Source organism: Glycine soja, chromosome 8 (assembly GCF_004193775.1).
Source record: "Glycine soja cultivar W05 chromosome 8, ASM419377v2, whole genome shotgun sequence".
Classification (NCBI taxonomy): domain Eukaryota; kingdom Viridiplantae; phylum Streptophyta; class Magnoliopsida; order Fabales; family Fabaceae; genus Glycine; species Glycine soja.
In genome coordinates this window covers 18,756,054-18,775,247 of record NC_041009.1, presented here as the reverse complement: position 1 = coordinate 18,775,247, position 19,194 = coordinate 18,756,054, and the positions used below count along the sequence as shown (strand labels likewise).

General features: G+C 32.0%; 2 protein-coding genes across 3 annotated transcripts; both read right to left on the bottom strand.

The window, feature by feature from the left end:
• Window positions 1-1,013: 1,013 nt before the first annotated feature.
• Window positions 1,014-5,291, bottom strand: LOC114422878 (cyclic dof factor 1-like). 2 transcript variants are annotated; one of them, XM_028389433.1, is made up of 3 exons: window positions 5,009-5,291; window positions 2,335-3,000; window positions 1,014-2,235 (listed from the first exon to the last, which is right to left on the bottom strand). In XM_028389433.1, exons 1-3 carry the CDS (start codon window positions 5,009-5,011, stop codon window positions 1,699-1,701), a joined length of 1,206 nt encoding a protein of 401 aa, XP_028245234.1. In that variant the 5' UTR covers window positions 5,012-5,291; the 3' UTR covers window positions 1,014-1,698. The 2 variants fall into 2 exon arrangements, with proteins under 2 accessions (XP_028245234.1, XP_028245233.1); XM_028389432.1 differs by having other exon boundaries at window positions 1,014-3,000.
• Window positions 5,292-9,363: 4,072 nt separating this feature from the next.
• Window positions 9,364-15,934, bottom strand: LOC114422571 (phospholipid-transporting ATPase 1-like). Its single transcript, XM_028389002.1, has 7 exons — window positions 13,745-15,934; window positions 13,325-13,631; window positions 12,252-12,960; window positions 12,039-12,162; window positions 11,635-11,854; window positions 10,871-11,329; window positions 9,364-9,854 (listed from the first exon to the last, which is right to left on the bottom strand). The coding sequence occupies exons 1-7, from the start codon at window positions 15,249-15,251 to the stop codon at window positions 9,635-9,637; spliced, it is 3,546 nt and encodes a 1,181-aa protein (XP_028244803.1). The 5' UTR covers window positions 15,252-15,934; the 3' UTR covers window positions 9,364-9,634.
• Between the last annotated feature and the right edge of the window lie 3,260 nt (window positions 15,935-19,194).

Below are 19,194 nucleotides of genomic sequence, written 5' to 3'. Positions count from 1 at the left end.
ATAAAATGTTTTCGGCCTCTCAAAATATTTTGAAATTCAGGTTTAGTCCTACAAAAATTCAATATGTTTTTAGTCTCTATATTTACAAAAAATTATGCATTTTTAGTCCCTTATCAATGACTAGAAACATGTGTTCTGTTCAAAAGCAGAGACTAAACCATATTAAAAATTTACTGTGACTAAAATCAAATTTATAGATTTTTTTGGGACCAAAAACATATTTTACACTAATTTCTAACAGAAAAGTTGAAGTGATTCTGAAAGCTAGTCCTAAAATGTTTAATAATATTTACATTTACGATCGAATAAATCTCATTACTAATACTATACTATTATTAAATAAGAATAGAATAGAAAGAATTTATAAATTTCTATTAGAACATATTAATATTCGATAGAATAATACTAATAGTAGACTAGTAGTATATTCAGATACTAGTCTAAAAAAATTTATACTTTATAATTTAAACTTTAGACTAATAATTAATACTAATCCAGTATATTTTCCACATTCAGAAGAGTACATTTATGTTTCTTCTTTACAAATATGATATTTTTTGGGCATTTCTAATATCAAGTTGTGGAACAGTCAACAAATGAAAACTTCATATATGATGTATGAAAACTTCAAAGAATTTCATGTTATTAATCTCAAAATAGTATATGCTTGATTTATTCCTTTGGAAATGAAAACCAGAGTCCAGGAGGACACTCTAATTTTGCATTATATAAGCAACAACTTCTACTGCAAGAATTTGTGGTCTGCAATTATTCATTGGTGTGGACCAACCATCATATCTTGCTTATCATATCCATGATATGATTCAGCAATTTACAACCCCAGGCAAAAATAAAATAACCAAAAAAATTTCCCAGCATATCCTGTTTATCATAGTCATCAGAAACAATAACTCTGATAAAGGTGAAAATAACAACAGCTATTGATCAAAGGAAACACAGAATGAAGAAAAACATAAATTAATCAACTTCTATGCAAAAAAGAACAGGTAAAGTCAAAAGGGAAAAGTTTGTATTGTGCTCTAAATTATGCATTGATGTCTTGAAGAAAATATATGACTATAATTTACCTGATCACAATAGAGATTGTCACCAATAGCATCATCATTTTGACTTCATCTATGTATAAGACAAGAAGAAAGAAAATTTGCTACAACAAGCCTGTGACCTGAGCATTTTTCTCTTTGCTATAATCAACTCTCAAGATACAATACAAGGCCAATCTTTTGGAAAATAAAGGGAAAGAAAACAATAAAATAAATTCCTCAAAAAGTCTGAAAACAGCACATAAAGAAGTCAATGACATGCAAATTCCTAACCTAAGATTGACCGGACAATGATGAAAATATGAAGATCAAATTAAACAAAGAATCAACTCAAAGGAGTAATATCTTGATTGCAACTGTTTTGAAGCCTAAATATCATACCTCAGTCAGATTTCAAGTTCTGCCATGACTCTTACTTTACCATGAAGCAAATGGTGACACAAGGTTGAGATTCTTATTGACTGGCGAACATACAGCTTAAAATTTCTTCAAGGTTCTTGACATGGCTATCTTCTTTAACATCAATAGATGGAATTATCCATGACAGAAATGAACTTTCAGAAGTCTTCTGTGCCTCATCCAACAAATTTGACATGGTTGAGCTGACCATAAAACTGGAACAAAATACATGATTTTACATGCTTTCCTGAAAAGACTCAGAGCGCGAGAAAGCTGCAGGGTTGGCCCTTAGAATTTGATTATCCTCTAAAATATGAGAACTGGCACTTGCCTTAGGTTCAAATGATTTAAAAATACTTCCTTTCATAATGAGTTTGTTCTGTTCAGACTTTGTTCCCAAAGTTGACCATATAGAACTATTTGCAGCCTCTTCTGGGTCATTAATTCTTACAGTCTTGGGCACCCAAAGATTCTGTTTCATTGCATCTTCCCCCAGTGTACTTCCATCTCTAGAATGTTTTCCCAAGGTTGGGGACCTATTACCTGAACAAGTACTGTTGCTAACTGAAGATGGAGACAATGATATGCCACTAAATGCAGATCCAACCAATGAAGCATCTTCCTTTTGTTCATCCCAGTTTGACATAAAACCCGAATATGAATAAGGCACCCCTGGAAGTATTACTGTTGGTAAGGAGAAGCCAGGAACTGCAATCATAGTTGGAGAACCTGTGTAAACAGGTCTAGAACTTAAGCTTCTAGGCCTAAGCTCCTTGACATTCCAACATGGATTCCATTGGTAAGACCATGAAGGAACAGGATAATATTGAAATGATTGTAAAGGAACTAAAGAGTGTTGTGCCAAACAAACCTGCTCTACTTCATTAGATCTCATAGAAGAGCAGGAAGACTCCTCAGCATCATCTTTGAGAGTGGAAGAGGCCATTTCAATATTTGTCTGGCCATTGAGACTTAACACAGTTTCTAAGGATTCACTAAGAGGAGTTTCCTCCCTGAGACTTGAGATGTTCTCCATCCCTTTGATAAGTCTGCTAGATGATAAAAGCATATCACTAGCAGGTTTGGAATCTGTCTGGCTGACAGATGCAGCATCAGGAGTCACAGGTATCAGACAATACTGCAAAGTCGAGTGCTTATTCTTACGCTTACCAGCCCCAAGAGGAACATTTCTAATTGTCCCCCCAGCTGTCCAATACCTTTGGCAATTTTTACAGAAATGCCTAGGTTGGTTAACATTATAATTGTTGAAGTAGCAAAACTTTGTCTCCGAACTATTGCAACGAGGACAAGGCAGGACCTTGTTTGCCCTCTTCAAAACTTTTTCTTGATGATCAATATCTCTTTTGGCATTCCTATGCTCATTATTCCCATTAACTACTTTGGCCACCAGTTTCAGTGTAGGATTTTTGTAAATGTTTGGAGCACTATTACCATCTTCTTGAGGATCAATCTGTTTGCTAGATACTTCATTCAATGGAACATCCACTTCATCGTTAGTTGATTCTTGGAGTCCATTCTGCAATTGAGGAATATTCTGTCAGCTGGGCATACATGGGATAGACAACTGGCAATAAGAGTTAAGACCAAAGGTGCTAACTCTGACAGAATGTAAGGGTTGGCATAAAATATGCATTCTAATATAGAAAATTATACAACAAAAAGCCACAGATTAAGCACATCTCAGTATGTCATGGTTATGCTCCAGCAAAGTGATTAACAGTAGATAAACAATGGGACATTGAGAATCAATTTGAAAACACAATCACCTTCAACTTCTAACAGAACATAACAAGAATAACAATCTTCTTTCACCATGCCTCTATCCGTATTGCATTACTACAGTTATTATAACATAACATACTAATTTGGCCTCATTTAAACTGCATAATGTTCATTAGCTGTTAAACAATACAGTCCACATTAAAAACAGAATCCAACACAAATAATTCAAATCAAAGTCCACAACTTATATTTACTATACAACAACAACAATAACAACAAACGCCTTATCCCACTAGGTGGGGTCGGCTACATGGATCAACTTCCGCCATAATGTTCTATCACGTACCATACTTCTATCCAAATCATTAAGTTCGAAATCCTTTTTGATAACCTCTCTTATAGTGTTTTTGGGTCTTCCTCTGCCTCGAATTGTTTGCCTTCTCTCCATCTGGTCTACTCTCCTCACTACAGCGTCTACCGGTCTTCTCTCTACATGCCCAAACCACCTAAATCTATTTTCCACCATCTTCTCTACAATAGGCGCTACTTCAACCCTCTCTCTAATAGCTTCGTTTCTAATTTTATCCTGTCGAGTCTTACCACACATCCACCGCAACATCCTCATCTCCGCTACACCTACTTTATTCTCATGTTGGCTCTTGACCGCCCAACATTCTGTTCCGTACAAAATCGCCGGTCTTACCGCAGTCCGATAAAACTTTCCCTTTAGCTTGATCGGTACCTTTGCATCACATAACACCCCCGATGCTTTTCTCCATTTCATCCATCCTGCTTGAATGCGATGATTCACATCCCCTTCAATTTCTCCATCATCCTGTATTACAGACCCAAGATATTTAAACCGTGTGACTTGAGGGATAATATGGTCTCCTATTTTCACCTCTGAGTTAGAAACCCTCCTTCTTTTGTTGAACTTACATTCCATATACTCCGATTTGCTTCTGCTTAGGCGAAAGCCATGTGTTTCTAGAGCTCGTCTCCAAGTTTCCAACCTCTCATTCAACTCCTCCCTCGACTCTCCAAGGAGGACTATGTCATCTGCAAAAAGCATGCATCTCGGCGCTATCTCTTGGATTTGTTCCGTGAGGACATCCAGAATTAAGGTAAAAAGGTATCACAAAAATCAAAGCATGATTTTCTTTTATTTACTTTATAGTTCCCTTCCTTTAACAAGCCTCCCTACCTTTACAACAACAAGAACCTTATTCCACTAGGTGAAATTGGATACATGGATCTATCAATGTTATTGGACTCAGTTAAAGACCAAATGCTCAAGAATATTATTCACCACAGGATCCCTCTTAACAATTTTCTTCAATGTATTTCTTGCTTTCTCTCTACCTTTTTTCCCATGGCTAAAAATGATACAATCTATTCCTCTCAATAGCTTTTTTTTTATAAAAAAAAAAAAAGAAGAAGAAACGAAACACCTTCGGATACCGGGTGCATAAATTTTTGGGGGTAGGCATGTGGACCACTTTGAAATATTCATTATACAAATAAGCTTGCAACATGAAGACCAAATCTTGACAAGAAAAAGAAAAAGAAAAAAAGAAGAGTTTTCTACCGTTTAAACAATCAAAAGCAAATCGTGTATAGCTTTCATACACCCATTTCAGTAAGGCAAATAAAACTCCAGCCTTTTCTTATTGTGAGTTTAAAAATGCAAACTTTAGTATGAACCTTACTGAAAAACTTTCACAAGAAAAAGAGCAGCACGTGAGAAGGAACAAATCACGAGAAGGAAAATGAAAGAGTTGAAAAGGGTTGAATGACATGACCATGATGATGATGGGTTGAGGCAGACGCTGAATCTCACACTGAGTCAAAGAGAGTTGGAAATCTGTGAAGTGAGTGGTTGGCTTAATGGGAAAATGAAGAATATTGCGAATATCTGCTCCAAAAAGCTTTATTGCAGAATCTCCAACTTGGGAGATGCCTCAAATGGAAGCCAGTCAGTTACTTAGGACACAAAAGGTGTCTTGAGATGGCGAAACAAGCCAACAGGCAACAACACAACCCACAACCATGGTAACCAATCTGCTTACTTGCCAAAACAAGAAAAGAAAAATTAAATGGTTGATTGGAATTACCTTTATAAGATTTTAACATTAGGGCTTTTTTTCCCATATAGGTACGAAATATTAACTAATGAATGATTAATTTTTTGTTGAGAGTTGACTCGTCACTTTTAATAAATTCTTTGTCCACTAACTTGAAGTATTTGAATTTCAAATTTAATTCTACTTGGACAGATAAAAAGTTTAATATTATATTGTAAAATTAGAATAATTTTATATTATTATTTAATTACAAATTTATTATAATAAATTTAGATTAAATAATTATGTAAAACTTTTACATGGTCGTATAACCCTTTTTCTCCCAATATAATGCTGGTATAAGCATGCTGATTTTATAATATAAATCAAATTTTGTTATTATATAAACTTTTCATGTTTGTGTTTTATGGTAAAATTAATAGTATCAAGAATAAATTATTCAAATCATATAATTATTACAGTTAATTTTTTTAAACTATCCTTCAACCTATTGAATTAAAGATTAATCTCATTAATGTATTATTATTATCGGTCTCAAAGAATTTTACATAAAGAGAAAATCAAACACAAATCCTTTTTGTTAATTAAATTATTTTTTCTCATGAATATAATGAATCTTACATGATTGTGTCAATTAGTTAGCAAACATTTAATTAAGCTTTATAATTTATAATTATTTTTGTTAAAATTAATTGTATTCAATATTAATCATAAATAATATAAGAAACACTTATAATATTATACCCAAATTTTATCATTATATGGATGAGGTTGCTAAGTAAAGTTTAGAAAATATTTACAGAAAAACTGAGCACATAGATTTATTTATTTTATCTCTATAACCTATAGGATGACTACTTTGTGTTTAAGAATAGACTCTTTGAAATAAATAATTGTTTTAAAGGTTTTCAATTAAATTTTTACGTTAAAATAAATTAATTCAAACATGCTATTGAACGAATTCACTGCTTACATGTCTTATTGTAATAAAATAGATAATGTTTATATGGTTTATTACACATCACTTTGAGTGTTCTAATTCTTTTAATTTACCAATAATTGTCTACATATCTACTTATTATACAGACTACGAAGATTGTTTAATTCGAAAGAAAACTGAGAATTTCTCTTTCAAAGATCACCTAAATCACTAATAAGGCCAAAAGATAGAGAAAACAATGTTTCTTTCTGTGCCTTTAGAAGAACCAGCTTATAGAAATTAATTGGTGTAAACATAAATGTGGACCTACTTGTTACTTTTGAGGTGTTTCCTGTTTTTTATTTTTAAGTTTTAGGCAGATAACCAAATGTCAAAATAATCCTTGTCAAGTAACACATAAACATGAGAAGTTCATCATAGTGAATTTGTTCCATATATATAAATAATAATATTTTCATGGGCATTATCCGTTAACAATGTTAAAATTCTAAGTATTCTTGATGCCCCAAATAAAATAAGCATCTTCCCTTCTAGATTAAATTGTTAATCAGAGTTTGTTCAGTTGATGATTTATCATTCTATTAGGAAGAAAATAATACAACTAATATATACATAAGATGTGAAATGAAAAAGGTAAAATTGTAAATTTGGTCTCTCAATTTATCTCCCGTTTTGGATTTGGTCCCCCCGTAATTTAATTCACGAATTGGGTCCTCCTATTTTATAAAATCGTGTAATGTTGGTCCCCCAGGCTACAATTGAACGTTAACCATTAGCAAGTGACGTTGACTGTCACGTGTCACGTTTTTATTCGATGATGACACGTGTCATATTCTAATTGATCAATGAAAACAGCCATGCATTTTATATTTCATAGAGTTGATATTCAATCAAAACATGACAGTCATCATCCAATAAGAACGTGACATGTAGCAGTAAACGTCCAATTGTGGCCTGAGGACTAAAATTGCATGATTTTACAAAATAAGAAGACTCAATTCGTGAATTAAATTACCGAGAAAAATCCAAAACTAGATATAAACAAAAATATAATTTTGCCTAAATAAAGTTCTCAAAAAGTTACTTGTTAACTAAACAAATATGTTATGGAGAGAAATTTTCTTTTAGGTAATTTCTATACAAGTTGCACACATCTTGTTTATTTCTAAACAAATATATATTAAAAGTTTTAGTCCTAAATAATAACTCCAATCAACATTTATACTTTGAATTAAATCAGTATTTAGATCAAAATTAATCACTATATGAATTGAATTTCAAATTTCAAAACAGTAATTTAACCCAAATTATAAGTGTTGATTGAAGTTATCATGTGGGATTAAAACTCTTAATATACATACGTGAACAGTAGACCACACAGAATTATCTTATAATAATAAGATAAAATATTATTGACCACAAAAGACCTTGGACTTCATATCATGAAATTCAGTTTCATTTTAAATTCTTTAATGTGACTAACGTCATTATAACATATAACATCATTATATTATAACAGATAAACATATATAAAACATTCATTAAATGTTGTCACTATGTTAAAATGTCTATTGACTTAAAAAGGAGTGTTTTTTTTATATACCCACTCATTCTCAAGATATCTCAACCTAGTAAAAAAAATCATTGCTAAAAAGAAAACAAAAACAAAATCCCCAATACCTTAGTTCACTGCAAAGTCTATCTAAAATCTCAAATCAACTTTTTCCTCTATGACTAACAATATCATTATCAGGCAGGAAAATAGCATCATATTAAAAAATAAAAAAATAGCATCATACTCAATATTAATTTCCCCAATAGATGGAAGAGGAAATCAAATTTATTCACCCAAAATGTAATTTATCAATGTACTAATCTTAGTACGAATATAGGAATCATCAAAAAGAAAATATTATACTATAATATAAAATGAAATTATTATTGGTTTTTACAAAATTACTTTTGGTTGGTATTAGCCGAACACAAAGATCAAAATACCCATGAAGCATTTTAATCCACCCTTTCCCATCTTATCAATTTTTCCTCCCCTTTCTTCATTCCTTTTATCCTTTCCCTTTTCCTTTACTCTTTTCCTTTCTTCCTTCATTCATTCCTTTCCTCATTTCCTCTCTTTCTCGTATTGTTGAAGGTTTTTTTGTGTGTTTATAAACATAATAGAATCATGATTCGATTATGTATTATTGCAAAAGGAATCTTGATTTTTATTTTGCAATTCAACAATATTAGGATTCTTTTGTGTAGCAATTTTGTTGTACAACAAGATTGTGTAATAAGTTTTGTAAATTGAAAAAAAAATGAATAACGAAAGTATGATTTCATTATACACTCTACATTAGAATTATACTCTTGTTGTATATGATGTATTTATCCTCCCTTGCACAACAAAATCATATTTTCATTATGTACTTTTTTCCTAAACCCAAATACACAATAGAATCACGATTTCACTGCACTAATGGAGTGCAAAAAAAAAATTGTAATTTCATAATACATTACACAATAAAATTATGATTCCATTGTACAATGTTGTTCATACTCCCAAGTTGTAACAGAGTAACGATTTTCTTATATTTACCGGAGAAGGGTAAATTTATTTAGAATTTTTAAACAATGGTAGGCCCAATAAAAAATGAATTGAGACAATAGCAACTCCCTACTATAAAATCCTTAACACTAGTTTCGTTGTACTTTGCTTTTTCTAGGCTTTTAGCCCCAGTTGAATACCAAAAAGAAAGCCTAACACTAAGCGATATAATTAAATTTAAACAATAAAATTTGCAATAAAGTATTTTAATGAACTATACTTTGTATTAATTTTTAATATTAAAATATTACAATGTGTTGTAATTAATTATTTTTTTTGTACTGACCACGACTTGACTTGAGTCGGATTTGTTATGATTTATGATTACGACTTGAGGTATTTTTTAATTATTTGAATTATATATTTTTATTTAAATTTCTTTATTTTGAGCCAAGGTGACTCACTATACACACAAAAAGTAAACAAAGTTGCATTTTCATAATTATTAAGGAAAACATGTGGCCTTCCATGAAAACAAAATTGAACCGAGCAAGCTTAAGGGGAAAATTAGTAACATCAAGCAGGCAATGACTTCAACTCTTCATGTAAAAATTTAATTTATAACATGTAATCAACCTTTTCCTTTATCTGCTATATATAATGACTGTTAATTTACAACAGGCTAATTTATCAACACAAAGAAATAACAATACATGAAACCTCTGAACTGTAAACAAAACTCTATCCTTGGGATAGAAAACAATGAAATCTGGCAACCAACAGAAAATACTCAGACGTGGCCTAAGGAATATGTAACTTTACAAAATAATAAGGCATAAAGGGAATAAGCTAACTTCTGTTATCTTGGTGAACCATCTGAAACAGGAAGCATTTCTATCTGTCCAACTCCATTGTCTCTTGGATTCCCAAACTTCTCAGCTTCTCTCGAAATCTGAATGTCGCTGGGAAAATAATACTGATTCATATATTTTACAACCAATCGAGGAAGTAATGCGGCTATCACAGTTCCGAGCAAACATAGCCAGAACAATCCAGTGCCTGCAGCATGAAAGATAGCCCTGCAAAAGGTTTTGCACATGTCTAAACGTCAGATTTTGCAAAATCTTCTGAATCATAAGGATTGAATGGCAACAAAGAATTCATCCAGAAGAAAACTTGGTCTTGTCTCCAAGCTTTAGAACATAGAGAAGGGCTAGCAGTGTATTCTCTAATACACTGCCTCTAACACTGTTCTATTGGCTAAAATTTGTTGGAAATTAAAAAAATTATAAGCGAAACTTGTCAAATAATAAGTTAGACTCACAAAATTTTGTCATTTCCAATCAATTTTATAAATTAATAAAGAATGTGATGCTAGCATTTCTCATAAAACATAGAATCAACTTATTTTCAAGGCCATCAGTGCTAGAAAACATATCTAATTGGCAAGGAAAAGCATGCCAAAAGCAGTTGATTGTGTGTGAAAAGAATCTAAAAGAAGTGTATTTGCATTCTTGGGATTTACAATTGCAAGATCTTTATTGTTTAGTTAACAGTCCAACTATAGGCTATAACTAGAATTCAGCAGTCATGAAGAGTATATCAGAACTTCATTGCAGTTAATTCAACTGACTCAGCAATCAGCCCCTGCATCTAGTAATCCCTAATTAGAAATATAACCACCCTAATTCACAAACATCTACTTAAATGTGTTCTCACTAAGTTAAAGTGAAATTAGCAGGGGTACATAACCTATAGATTAAGTTACTTGTGACTTAAAGTTAAAACAACTACTTTTGCTCTAGAGTCACAAGATTTTACATTTCCATTTTTTATTCCACTCTTCAGTCATACAATATTTTTGTTCTAGGAATGGACTAAAACTCATGAAAAATGGAGAAACAATACAGAAAGACCAAAGAAAAATAAGAGACACCACCAACTGGAAATAACTAATAATGTATACAGCAGAATAAATACATTTTATTGAACATCTGACATTTGTAAATATATCTATCCTTTCCATGCATGTTACCGCAATCAGATTTATTTGTATATAATTCAAAGGGAGAGAACAGGAAAAGATTGCACATACCAGAAACCAGGAAAGGCTGGTATAGCATCAATAATAATGATACAAATGAAAGTTGCAACTATAGAGCCCCAAATTGCTGCATGCGTAATCCAATTCCACCTGATGACATCCATGGCCAAGTGCAAATTAACCAAAATAACCACTGAAAGAGTCCAAAGATCTCCTATGCTTGCTACATCTTCAGTGGTTCCCCAATATGCGATTAGGGGAGTAAAGAAAACAGCAATGCTTTGCCACAAAGTATCGGCCATTGACAACCAAAACAACTTTTTGTTGTAGGCCTCCTGTCTCAGCCCAGCCCCATAAAGCTGAGGATGCTTTAGGAGAGTCCTTTTACTAAGATCCTTGTCAAGAACACCAACAACAATAGTTGGAACTGCAGAGTAAATTATTGAATATAACACGCTGCTCCATTCATTTATAGCAGTTGTCAAAGAGAAAGCAGTAAAGAGCACATACCTGGAAAACAAAATACAAAGATGTCAAAACGTGGAGGCATAAACCTTAACAGCCATAAGGAGCTATTGAATAGTTTAAAAGCCACCAGAATAGAACATAAAGGAATTTTTCATTTTTTTTTTATCTAAATCACCTAGTGAGTGCAATGAAGTATATACTCAGAAGTACACCAGGTTCAATATTAAGATCTAAGATTTTGTTTTACTAAGAAAAAAATTGTTTAAGGCTATTTTCGTGGCATATTCAAATTCAGAATTACACGAAGAAAGCATCTAACTATATACATTTTCTGAATTATAACTTACCAAAATAGGACAAGAACAAAGATAGCATTTCTGTAGAAGTTGTATATTATCATGTAACCCAGTCGTTGGTAATTCCAATGCCCATGTATTAATAAGAGAGGAACTAAAAGCCTAAACTGCCCAATTGCAAAATCTGAAGCCATTACAGCTTGCCGACCCTCCTGTCCACTGATTCCAACTCCAACATGAGCCATTTGGATCATTGATACGTCATTAGCACCTAAAATAAAGCATAATAAAGATTATTTTATATAAACACAAAAATCACACCAAGCAAAATTAATCTGTATTTTCTACCACTGCCTTTTCTTTTTCTTTCTTTTGTTCACTTTGTTATCCTATTTTATTTTCATTCTTTTGAAGGAAGATGACAATATTAAACAAGTAAATAGAAGATTTCATACCATCTCCAATGGCTAGTGTCATGTCATCGGTCCTATTCTTCACAAGGGCTACAATCCCAGCCTTCTGCAGCGGAGCCACTCGACAACAGAGAACAACAGAACATCTATTTGCTAGTTGAAAGAGCTGGAGTCAACAGCATTGAGCTAAGTCAGCACCTAAATGATCAGCATGAAATACACAGTAAACACAATTTGAAATTTAATGTCACTTACCTCTTCTTCAAGCTCGCTGTCAAGAATATAAACAAGGCTGGTACCATCAATAATCAAGGCTAATGGAGTTGAAACAGCATCTGATCTTCCTTCAGAATTGTGAGTAACCCCAGGCACAGTCATGTGTTTTCTAGACATGACAAGGGCGTCTTGCAAACATCTTCTACATGACTCTCTATTGTTGGTATTAATTATAATTTGAGTCATGTTGCTCGTTAGGAGCTTCGAGGAGCATCCAATTGATATGGCAGTTTGCTGTTTGTCCCCAGTCAAGACCCATACTTTAATACCTGCAGTCCTTAGAGACTCAATGGATTCTGGTACGCCTTGCTGCAGTTTATCTTCAATAGCAGTTGCACCCAATATGCAGAGATTGTTCTCTACATTGATAGCAACCTTGCGAAGCATAGAGGCCCTACCAATCAAAGCAGTACTTGCTGCCTCAAAGGCAGAGTGCCATTGCTCAAATTCTGAAGCATTCAAGTCACGCATGCCAATAACAAGTGTCCTCAAACCCACAGAGGAATAAGAGTGAAGATGGGTTTCAGTTGCTTGTAGTATATCTGAGTTCAATGATTTGTCTATCACACTAAACATGGATGTATCTGCCCCTTTAACAAAAAGTTTCACAGAATTGTTACTGTACCCTAATATAACTGTCATCCTTTTTCGATCACTATCAAATTCATGCAAACCTAAGACATTGAACCTGCATCCCCCATAATAGAAATATTCATTAAAAAGAGGATAACTATGTGACCTCATTACACAGGAAAAATTGCATAAACTTACATAGCATAGTAAATTACTACATATCCAGGTAAAAAAAAGGAACACAAAGAAGACATATGCAGGACTTAACTGTAATATCAACAACTATATAGATGAAATCATAACATCCAAAGGAGACCACAACATATTTTACATATTTCAGAATATCTTTTTGCTTGCTTAAACAACATTACTAAACCATTAAAACCAAATTATTTCAGATTGTCAATGTAAAAATATGTTTATCCGCAGAAGAAAAAGCAGCAGAAAGTAATCATTAAAAAAAAAGCAATTAAGTTTACCTTTGTTTTTCTCCATGAATATTAACGACTATGTGACCTGAGGTTCGTTCAATAAGCATAAAACCATAGGCAGCGGCAGCATAAGCCAACGCTTGTTCATCTGGTGATTCCCCTTGGTAATCTATTAGCTTGACCATAGGATCGGATGTGTCAACAACAAGAGGCACAATGGTATTGCAGGCTGCCAATGCTAGAAAGAAATCATAAATCTGTTTCCCCTCTCTATTTGCAAATCCACTTTTTGATAATTGCAAAAGCTCTTGGTTAACTTTCACCCTCATCTTTGGCTTAAAGACCTTCCCATCCTCTGAGTAAATAATGACAAAATAAACATGCCATGTCACAAATTATTTTAAAAACTCAAATGCAGTATATTTAATGTAAAATTGTATCAGAACATATATAAAGAAGGAATTGCACCTTGAACAGAGTATTCAACTTGCTCATTCTCAGGACCCATTTTTGCAGAACTGTAATCAAACCCCAAGATGCTCGCGCATTGAAACTCCATATTGTTCTCAGTCAGTGTACCAGTTTTGTCAGAAAAGACATATTTAATTTGGCCCAAATCTTCATTAATATTCAAAGCCCTGCACTGAAATCCTGAATCTGTCGCCTTATCATACATTCTCGAGTCTCGGATCATGAAGTATGCCTGACCAACACGGACAAGCTCCATGGAAATGTACAAGGATATGGGGATCATAATCTGAAACACTATAATTGACATGAGGAAAGTGAAAACAATTTCCAGTACCCATCCATAATATTTATAGCTATCCTCTTCCCCCTCTGAAACATCCATTTTCCTATAATACGGGGAGAGATTCAACTCATCCTTGTGGCGCTTTAACCAAACAGCAACACAAACTGAGGTGACTGTGCACAAAGCTATAAGAAAGAAAGAAAGCATAATGATCTCAGAGTTCATGCGAGTCTCGAGAAGGCTCCTTTTCGATGGAGCTCCAGAGCTGTTGAGCATAGCTTTGGTCTCTCTGCCACAATACACGGCAACGCCAAGTGCCCAATTAGTATTCTTGAGCTGGCAGCCTCTAATGACAATGTTGGAGGATCCAAGAGACAATCTCTTTCCATCAATTTCCATATAACCCTGAAACCCATATATATTCCTATTGGGTTTCTCACACACAATCAATCCATTCAACCTCTCCTTTTCAGGAAACATAGATTGAGTCTCTTGTTTCGTGTACCTAGTCTTCAAATTAGACTCTCCATCCAGATTAATAGTCTGCACATAAGCAACCCCAGTAGGGTCACTAGTTGATAGCAACACAATATCACAAGGAATTGTTTCATTTGCACTTATTTTAATGACCTCCCCAACCCTGACATCCTTCCACTTCTTCTCTTGAAACTGACCATTAACCAAAACCAATGCTAACCTGTTGTTCTCAATTTTGTCTGACCTGTGCTTCCTCCAGTCCTCAAATGCATCCTTCACAGCAGTAACAACAAGGACAAAGGTCAATGGCATAATGGAAACACCCCTCCCAAAGACAGCCAACTGAGGGAGCTGATTGAGAATGGCAATTACAAGGAAGTAAATATAAGCAACTCTACGAAACTGTTCAAACAAATTCCTTGGAAGAAAGGTGAAGATGGAGTACTTCCCGGTTCGAATCGAATTCCCCGCGAATTTGAGCCTTTCATTTGTCTTCTCAGGATCATCAACATAAACCAACCTTGCATCCTCATCACTGATTTCCTTCTGAGACATGCTTAGACCTTCAGAATTTGACCCATGCCTCACAGGCTTGGATCCTGTGTGGCCGAAACTCACTTCACGGGTGGAGTTGTCCCTGCCAGAACTCCTAGACTGAATGGACATGTCACTTCTAGGTGATGACGAGTTGAACATGAAAGAATCAAAATTGGAAGAATTCTCATATGGGGTTTTCGGGTCCATCACAGTGGTCCTTCAAATATTTGACTTTGACTCAGCTAGATCATAAAAATTCTAATTTTTTCTGAACCTTTAGTGTAAAGGGTTGGTCTTGAATTCTTGACGATGGGATCAGAATAAGGTGGCAAACCTCAGAACGCATGATCCAAAAGCCACATAGAAAAAAGAAAACAACATGTTGTATTGTATATCACAGAGGTTAATGTTATTCCCTCGCAACGTGAGGAACCAAAGGTTCGAATCTCCGTTGGGAGAGATATTCAAATTTAATATATACATCTTTTTTTGACGGTGTGTCGAACAGAATTGTCTTGGATGATGAAAAATATAAAAGAAAAGAGCAGACAAGTTTCTACCACAAAAGAAAAGATGAAAAAAGAAAGGACCCCAGAAGGTGGAATCACGAGAATAAGTGAGTGGTGAGAAGTGAGAGCGAAACGGTGGTGGTGGTGGTGGTTTTTTCAGCTCGGTGGGACGTTGTGAAAGGTGGCATGATGATGAGAAAAGGGTCGCGTGGTGCAATGGTCATGGTTGTTGTGGCTGAAGAGGAAGAAGCGTGTTGGTGAGAGAGGCTGCGATTTTGCAAAAGGTCAAAGACACTGTAGAGAGAGGACGGCAATTGCAAGGAAGAAAGAAAGAACAAGTCAGCCATGGTTGGCGGAAGCGGTGCGTAAATAGATGTGAAATGTTATAAATGTACTATTACATATTTTTTAATATACTTCTTTTAATGTATATTTATGAACTTAAGAGGGGATTTCTACCGTTCTATTCTATTTTTGTGAAAGTGTTATAATATACGGGCAAAGTTGTAAGGAAATATTCTAGGAGAGGATTTCTACGGGAGTATTATTTATAGTAGGCGTAATTACAAATTTTATCACTTAGAATTTTATTTTCGTAAATTTTATTATTTAATTTTTCAATTTTTGTGAATTTTATTATCATTGACAGAACAGAAATACTTTTGATTTTTCATTTGGCTTGTAATTATCACTTTTTACGTCTACACTTTTTATATTGGTTATAACTATAATTGATGTACAAAAATCTAAAAAAAATTACCTTTTACATCATTTTGTTAAGAACATGATGATAAAATGCAAAGTAAAAAATTTGGATAATAAAATTTATAAAATATTAAAAGTTAGATGGTAAAATTCGTAAAAATAATATTCGTGATAAAATTTGCAAAATTATGAAAATTGAATGGTAAAATTCGCCAAAAAAACTTGGATAGTAAAATTCACAAAATAATAAAAATTTGGTGGTATAATTTGTAATTAAACTTTTTTAGTAATACTAGCTTAAGCTTAGTGACTTTACACATGTATTAAATAGGAGGGTTCAATTTTTTTTTATCAAAAAGTCATTTGAACCAAATTTATATAATATATACGATTCAACTTGATTTGGTTTTCATTTAAAATAAAATTCAAATCAAACCAATATTTTGATTCGGTTCGATTTTTATGGTTTTTACTAACATATTATTTCATTAAAATTTATATACATTCTTTTCATCTTTTAAATTAAATTACATTAAAAAATTGTTAACACCAATATACGAAACTTATTAATATGTTAAATTTTCAACAATAAAAAAATTTCATATGCACAACATTATAAAACATTCTAAAACTTAAGTGATATACACATAAAATATATAATACTAAAGTAATATAAGTATTATGGTTTGGTTTGGTTTCAAAAGAACAAACCGCAAACCGAACCAAATCGATCAGTTTGAAAAAAAATATTCAAATAAATCCAAAAAGAATTGATTTAGTTTAGTTTTTGATTTTTATTTTGGATCAGTTTGGATGTGAACAACCTTACTATTAGGCACACACATTAAATTCATATTTTATAATTTATAGGATTAACTTTTTATATTATTAATTATTTAGTTTAAATTTTAATAAATATAATAGTAAACATTTAACTATATTTTTATATACACAAATGCTCCTAAAAAATATTATTATTAGAGTATTGTCTTACATAAGACACCTTTCATGATGATGTCTTGTGTATTCCCTTTTGACTATCTTTTAAAAAAAATTATTTAGTTCATTTTTTATTTTTTATAATTGTATTATTGGAATAAAATATCTAGTGACTTTGTCTATTACTAATTTTCATCCAAAAGGAACACATGTTCACGTGGTAAAACCTTCTTTTAAAAATATATTTTAATTCAGTCATTTTTTTAAGATAATTCAGTAAGTATTATGCATGATTTTGATTTTAATAGAGAAGAATAAAATAATTAAAACAAACATTCAAATTGATTGCATTCAATGAAAAAAAATACAATAATTAAAACCAATATTTGAAATGATTGAATTTAATAAAGAAGAATAAAACAAATAAAAAAGAAATTAATTGCATTTAATTCAGAAAAAATGAACATGGTCTGCCACATGCTAGGCGGTCCAAGGATTTCATGTGCTCACGATGAAAAATTAATTTGGGTCCTTTTAAACTTAAGTATTTAAAATATAAATATATATTATATAAACAAACAAACACATAGTTTCATTAAAAATTACATATTTTCTTATGTTAAACGAATAACATATTTTTATAAAATCTCAAAATTATATATCACATACTTCTTTTTTTATCAATTTACTTATATTGTCATCTATTATTCAATTTATTTCTAAACCAATTACATAATATAAACATTTATAGATAAAGTAGGCATGACAATGGGACGAGTTGGTGATAGTTTTGACTCTCCTTGTGCTCATCCTTGAAGACCATAGGTTCACATATTATAAGGTAGATCTATGTTTTTTTAAGTCTATCTTTATCCCAGCAGCTGAGTTTTATACATTTGAATAGAGATACCATAACACATCACATTCTTTGTAACTTTAATCTACTAATATATTTATAATTTAATTTAATTTTACAATTTGTCTCTCAAAGAAAATGTTTCATTTCGACGGTTATTGCCTATCACGAACAAAATATGATTTCATATATTTTTGTTTTTATACTAATATACTACTATTTAGTTTTTTTCATTTATAATTTGAGTTTTTGTTTGTTTCTTATTTTGTTTAAAAAAATTAAATATATTATCATAGATCAATTATATGTTGATATATATGTCAGTGAACTAAAACTTCATTTAGTATAGACTTATAAAGGTAATACATAAAAAAAACTAACAACCAACATAATAATTGAATTTTAATAAGATGTAAAATTAGAGGTTGAATTTCAATAATAAAATTGAATTTTTTTTATTTTGAGTTAAATATGATGTTTTAGTTAGTGAATTAGTAAAAGATTTAAAAAAAAATGTGCGATTTAATTTTTTAAAAGTTTGAGTAAGAAAAAGAAAATAAATATCTAAACTTAAAAAAATTGAAAAATTAATATTACACACATTCAAAACTAAATGGATAAAGATGTAATTTAAGAAATATTTTAAAGAAACTTGTGTAACAATTTTATGAATTCAAAATGATATTTATAATTGAATATATTATTTATCATTTTATAATATTGAAAGTGAAATAAACATTAAATAATTTATGATACTCATTTTTAGGTTTGCTTTTATTTTATTTTCGCACAACAAGAGCTTTTGAGAGAGAGAGAGAGAGAGAGAAAGAGTTGTGCTAAGGACAATTGGGGTCTTAATTTGTAAGGGTTTTCGATCTTTTTTATTCTCAATGAAATCTTGTACACTATTTGGTGATATTGTGACCATGGTTGACTAAATCCTTAGAGCTCATATTATAATGTAGTTGTACCTATGTACTCTAGTTCCTTATTTTAATAAAGTTCTTTGATTTTATTCAATCTGCTTTCTCTTTTATATTGGAATTGATCACTCTAATCCATAGTTACTTGCATGTTAGTGACCATCTATTCATAATTAACTGACCTATAAAATGATAGAGTTCATAAAACTTGCATGATC

Coding starts and splice junctions, on each gene's coding strand:
- LOC114422571 (XM_028389002.1), bottom strand. CDS start 15,251: ATGGACCCGAAAACCCCATATGAGAATTCTTCCAATTTTGATTCTTTC. Junction 12,163..12,251: donor ACAGCGAGCTTGAAGAAGAG/GTAAGTGACATT, acceptor TGTTGACTCCAG/CTCTTTCAACTAGCAAATAG. Junction 9,855..10,870: donor CCAGCCTTTCCTGGTTTCTG/GTATGTGCAATC, acceptor AACCTTTTGCAG/GGCTATCTTTCATGCTGCAG.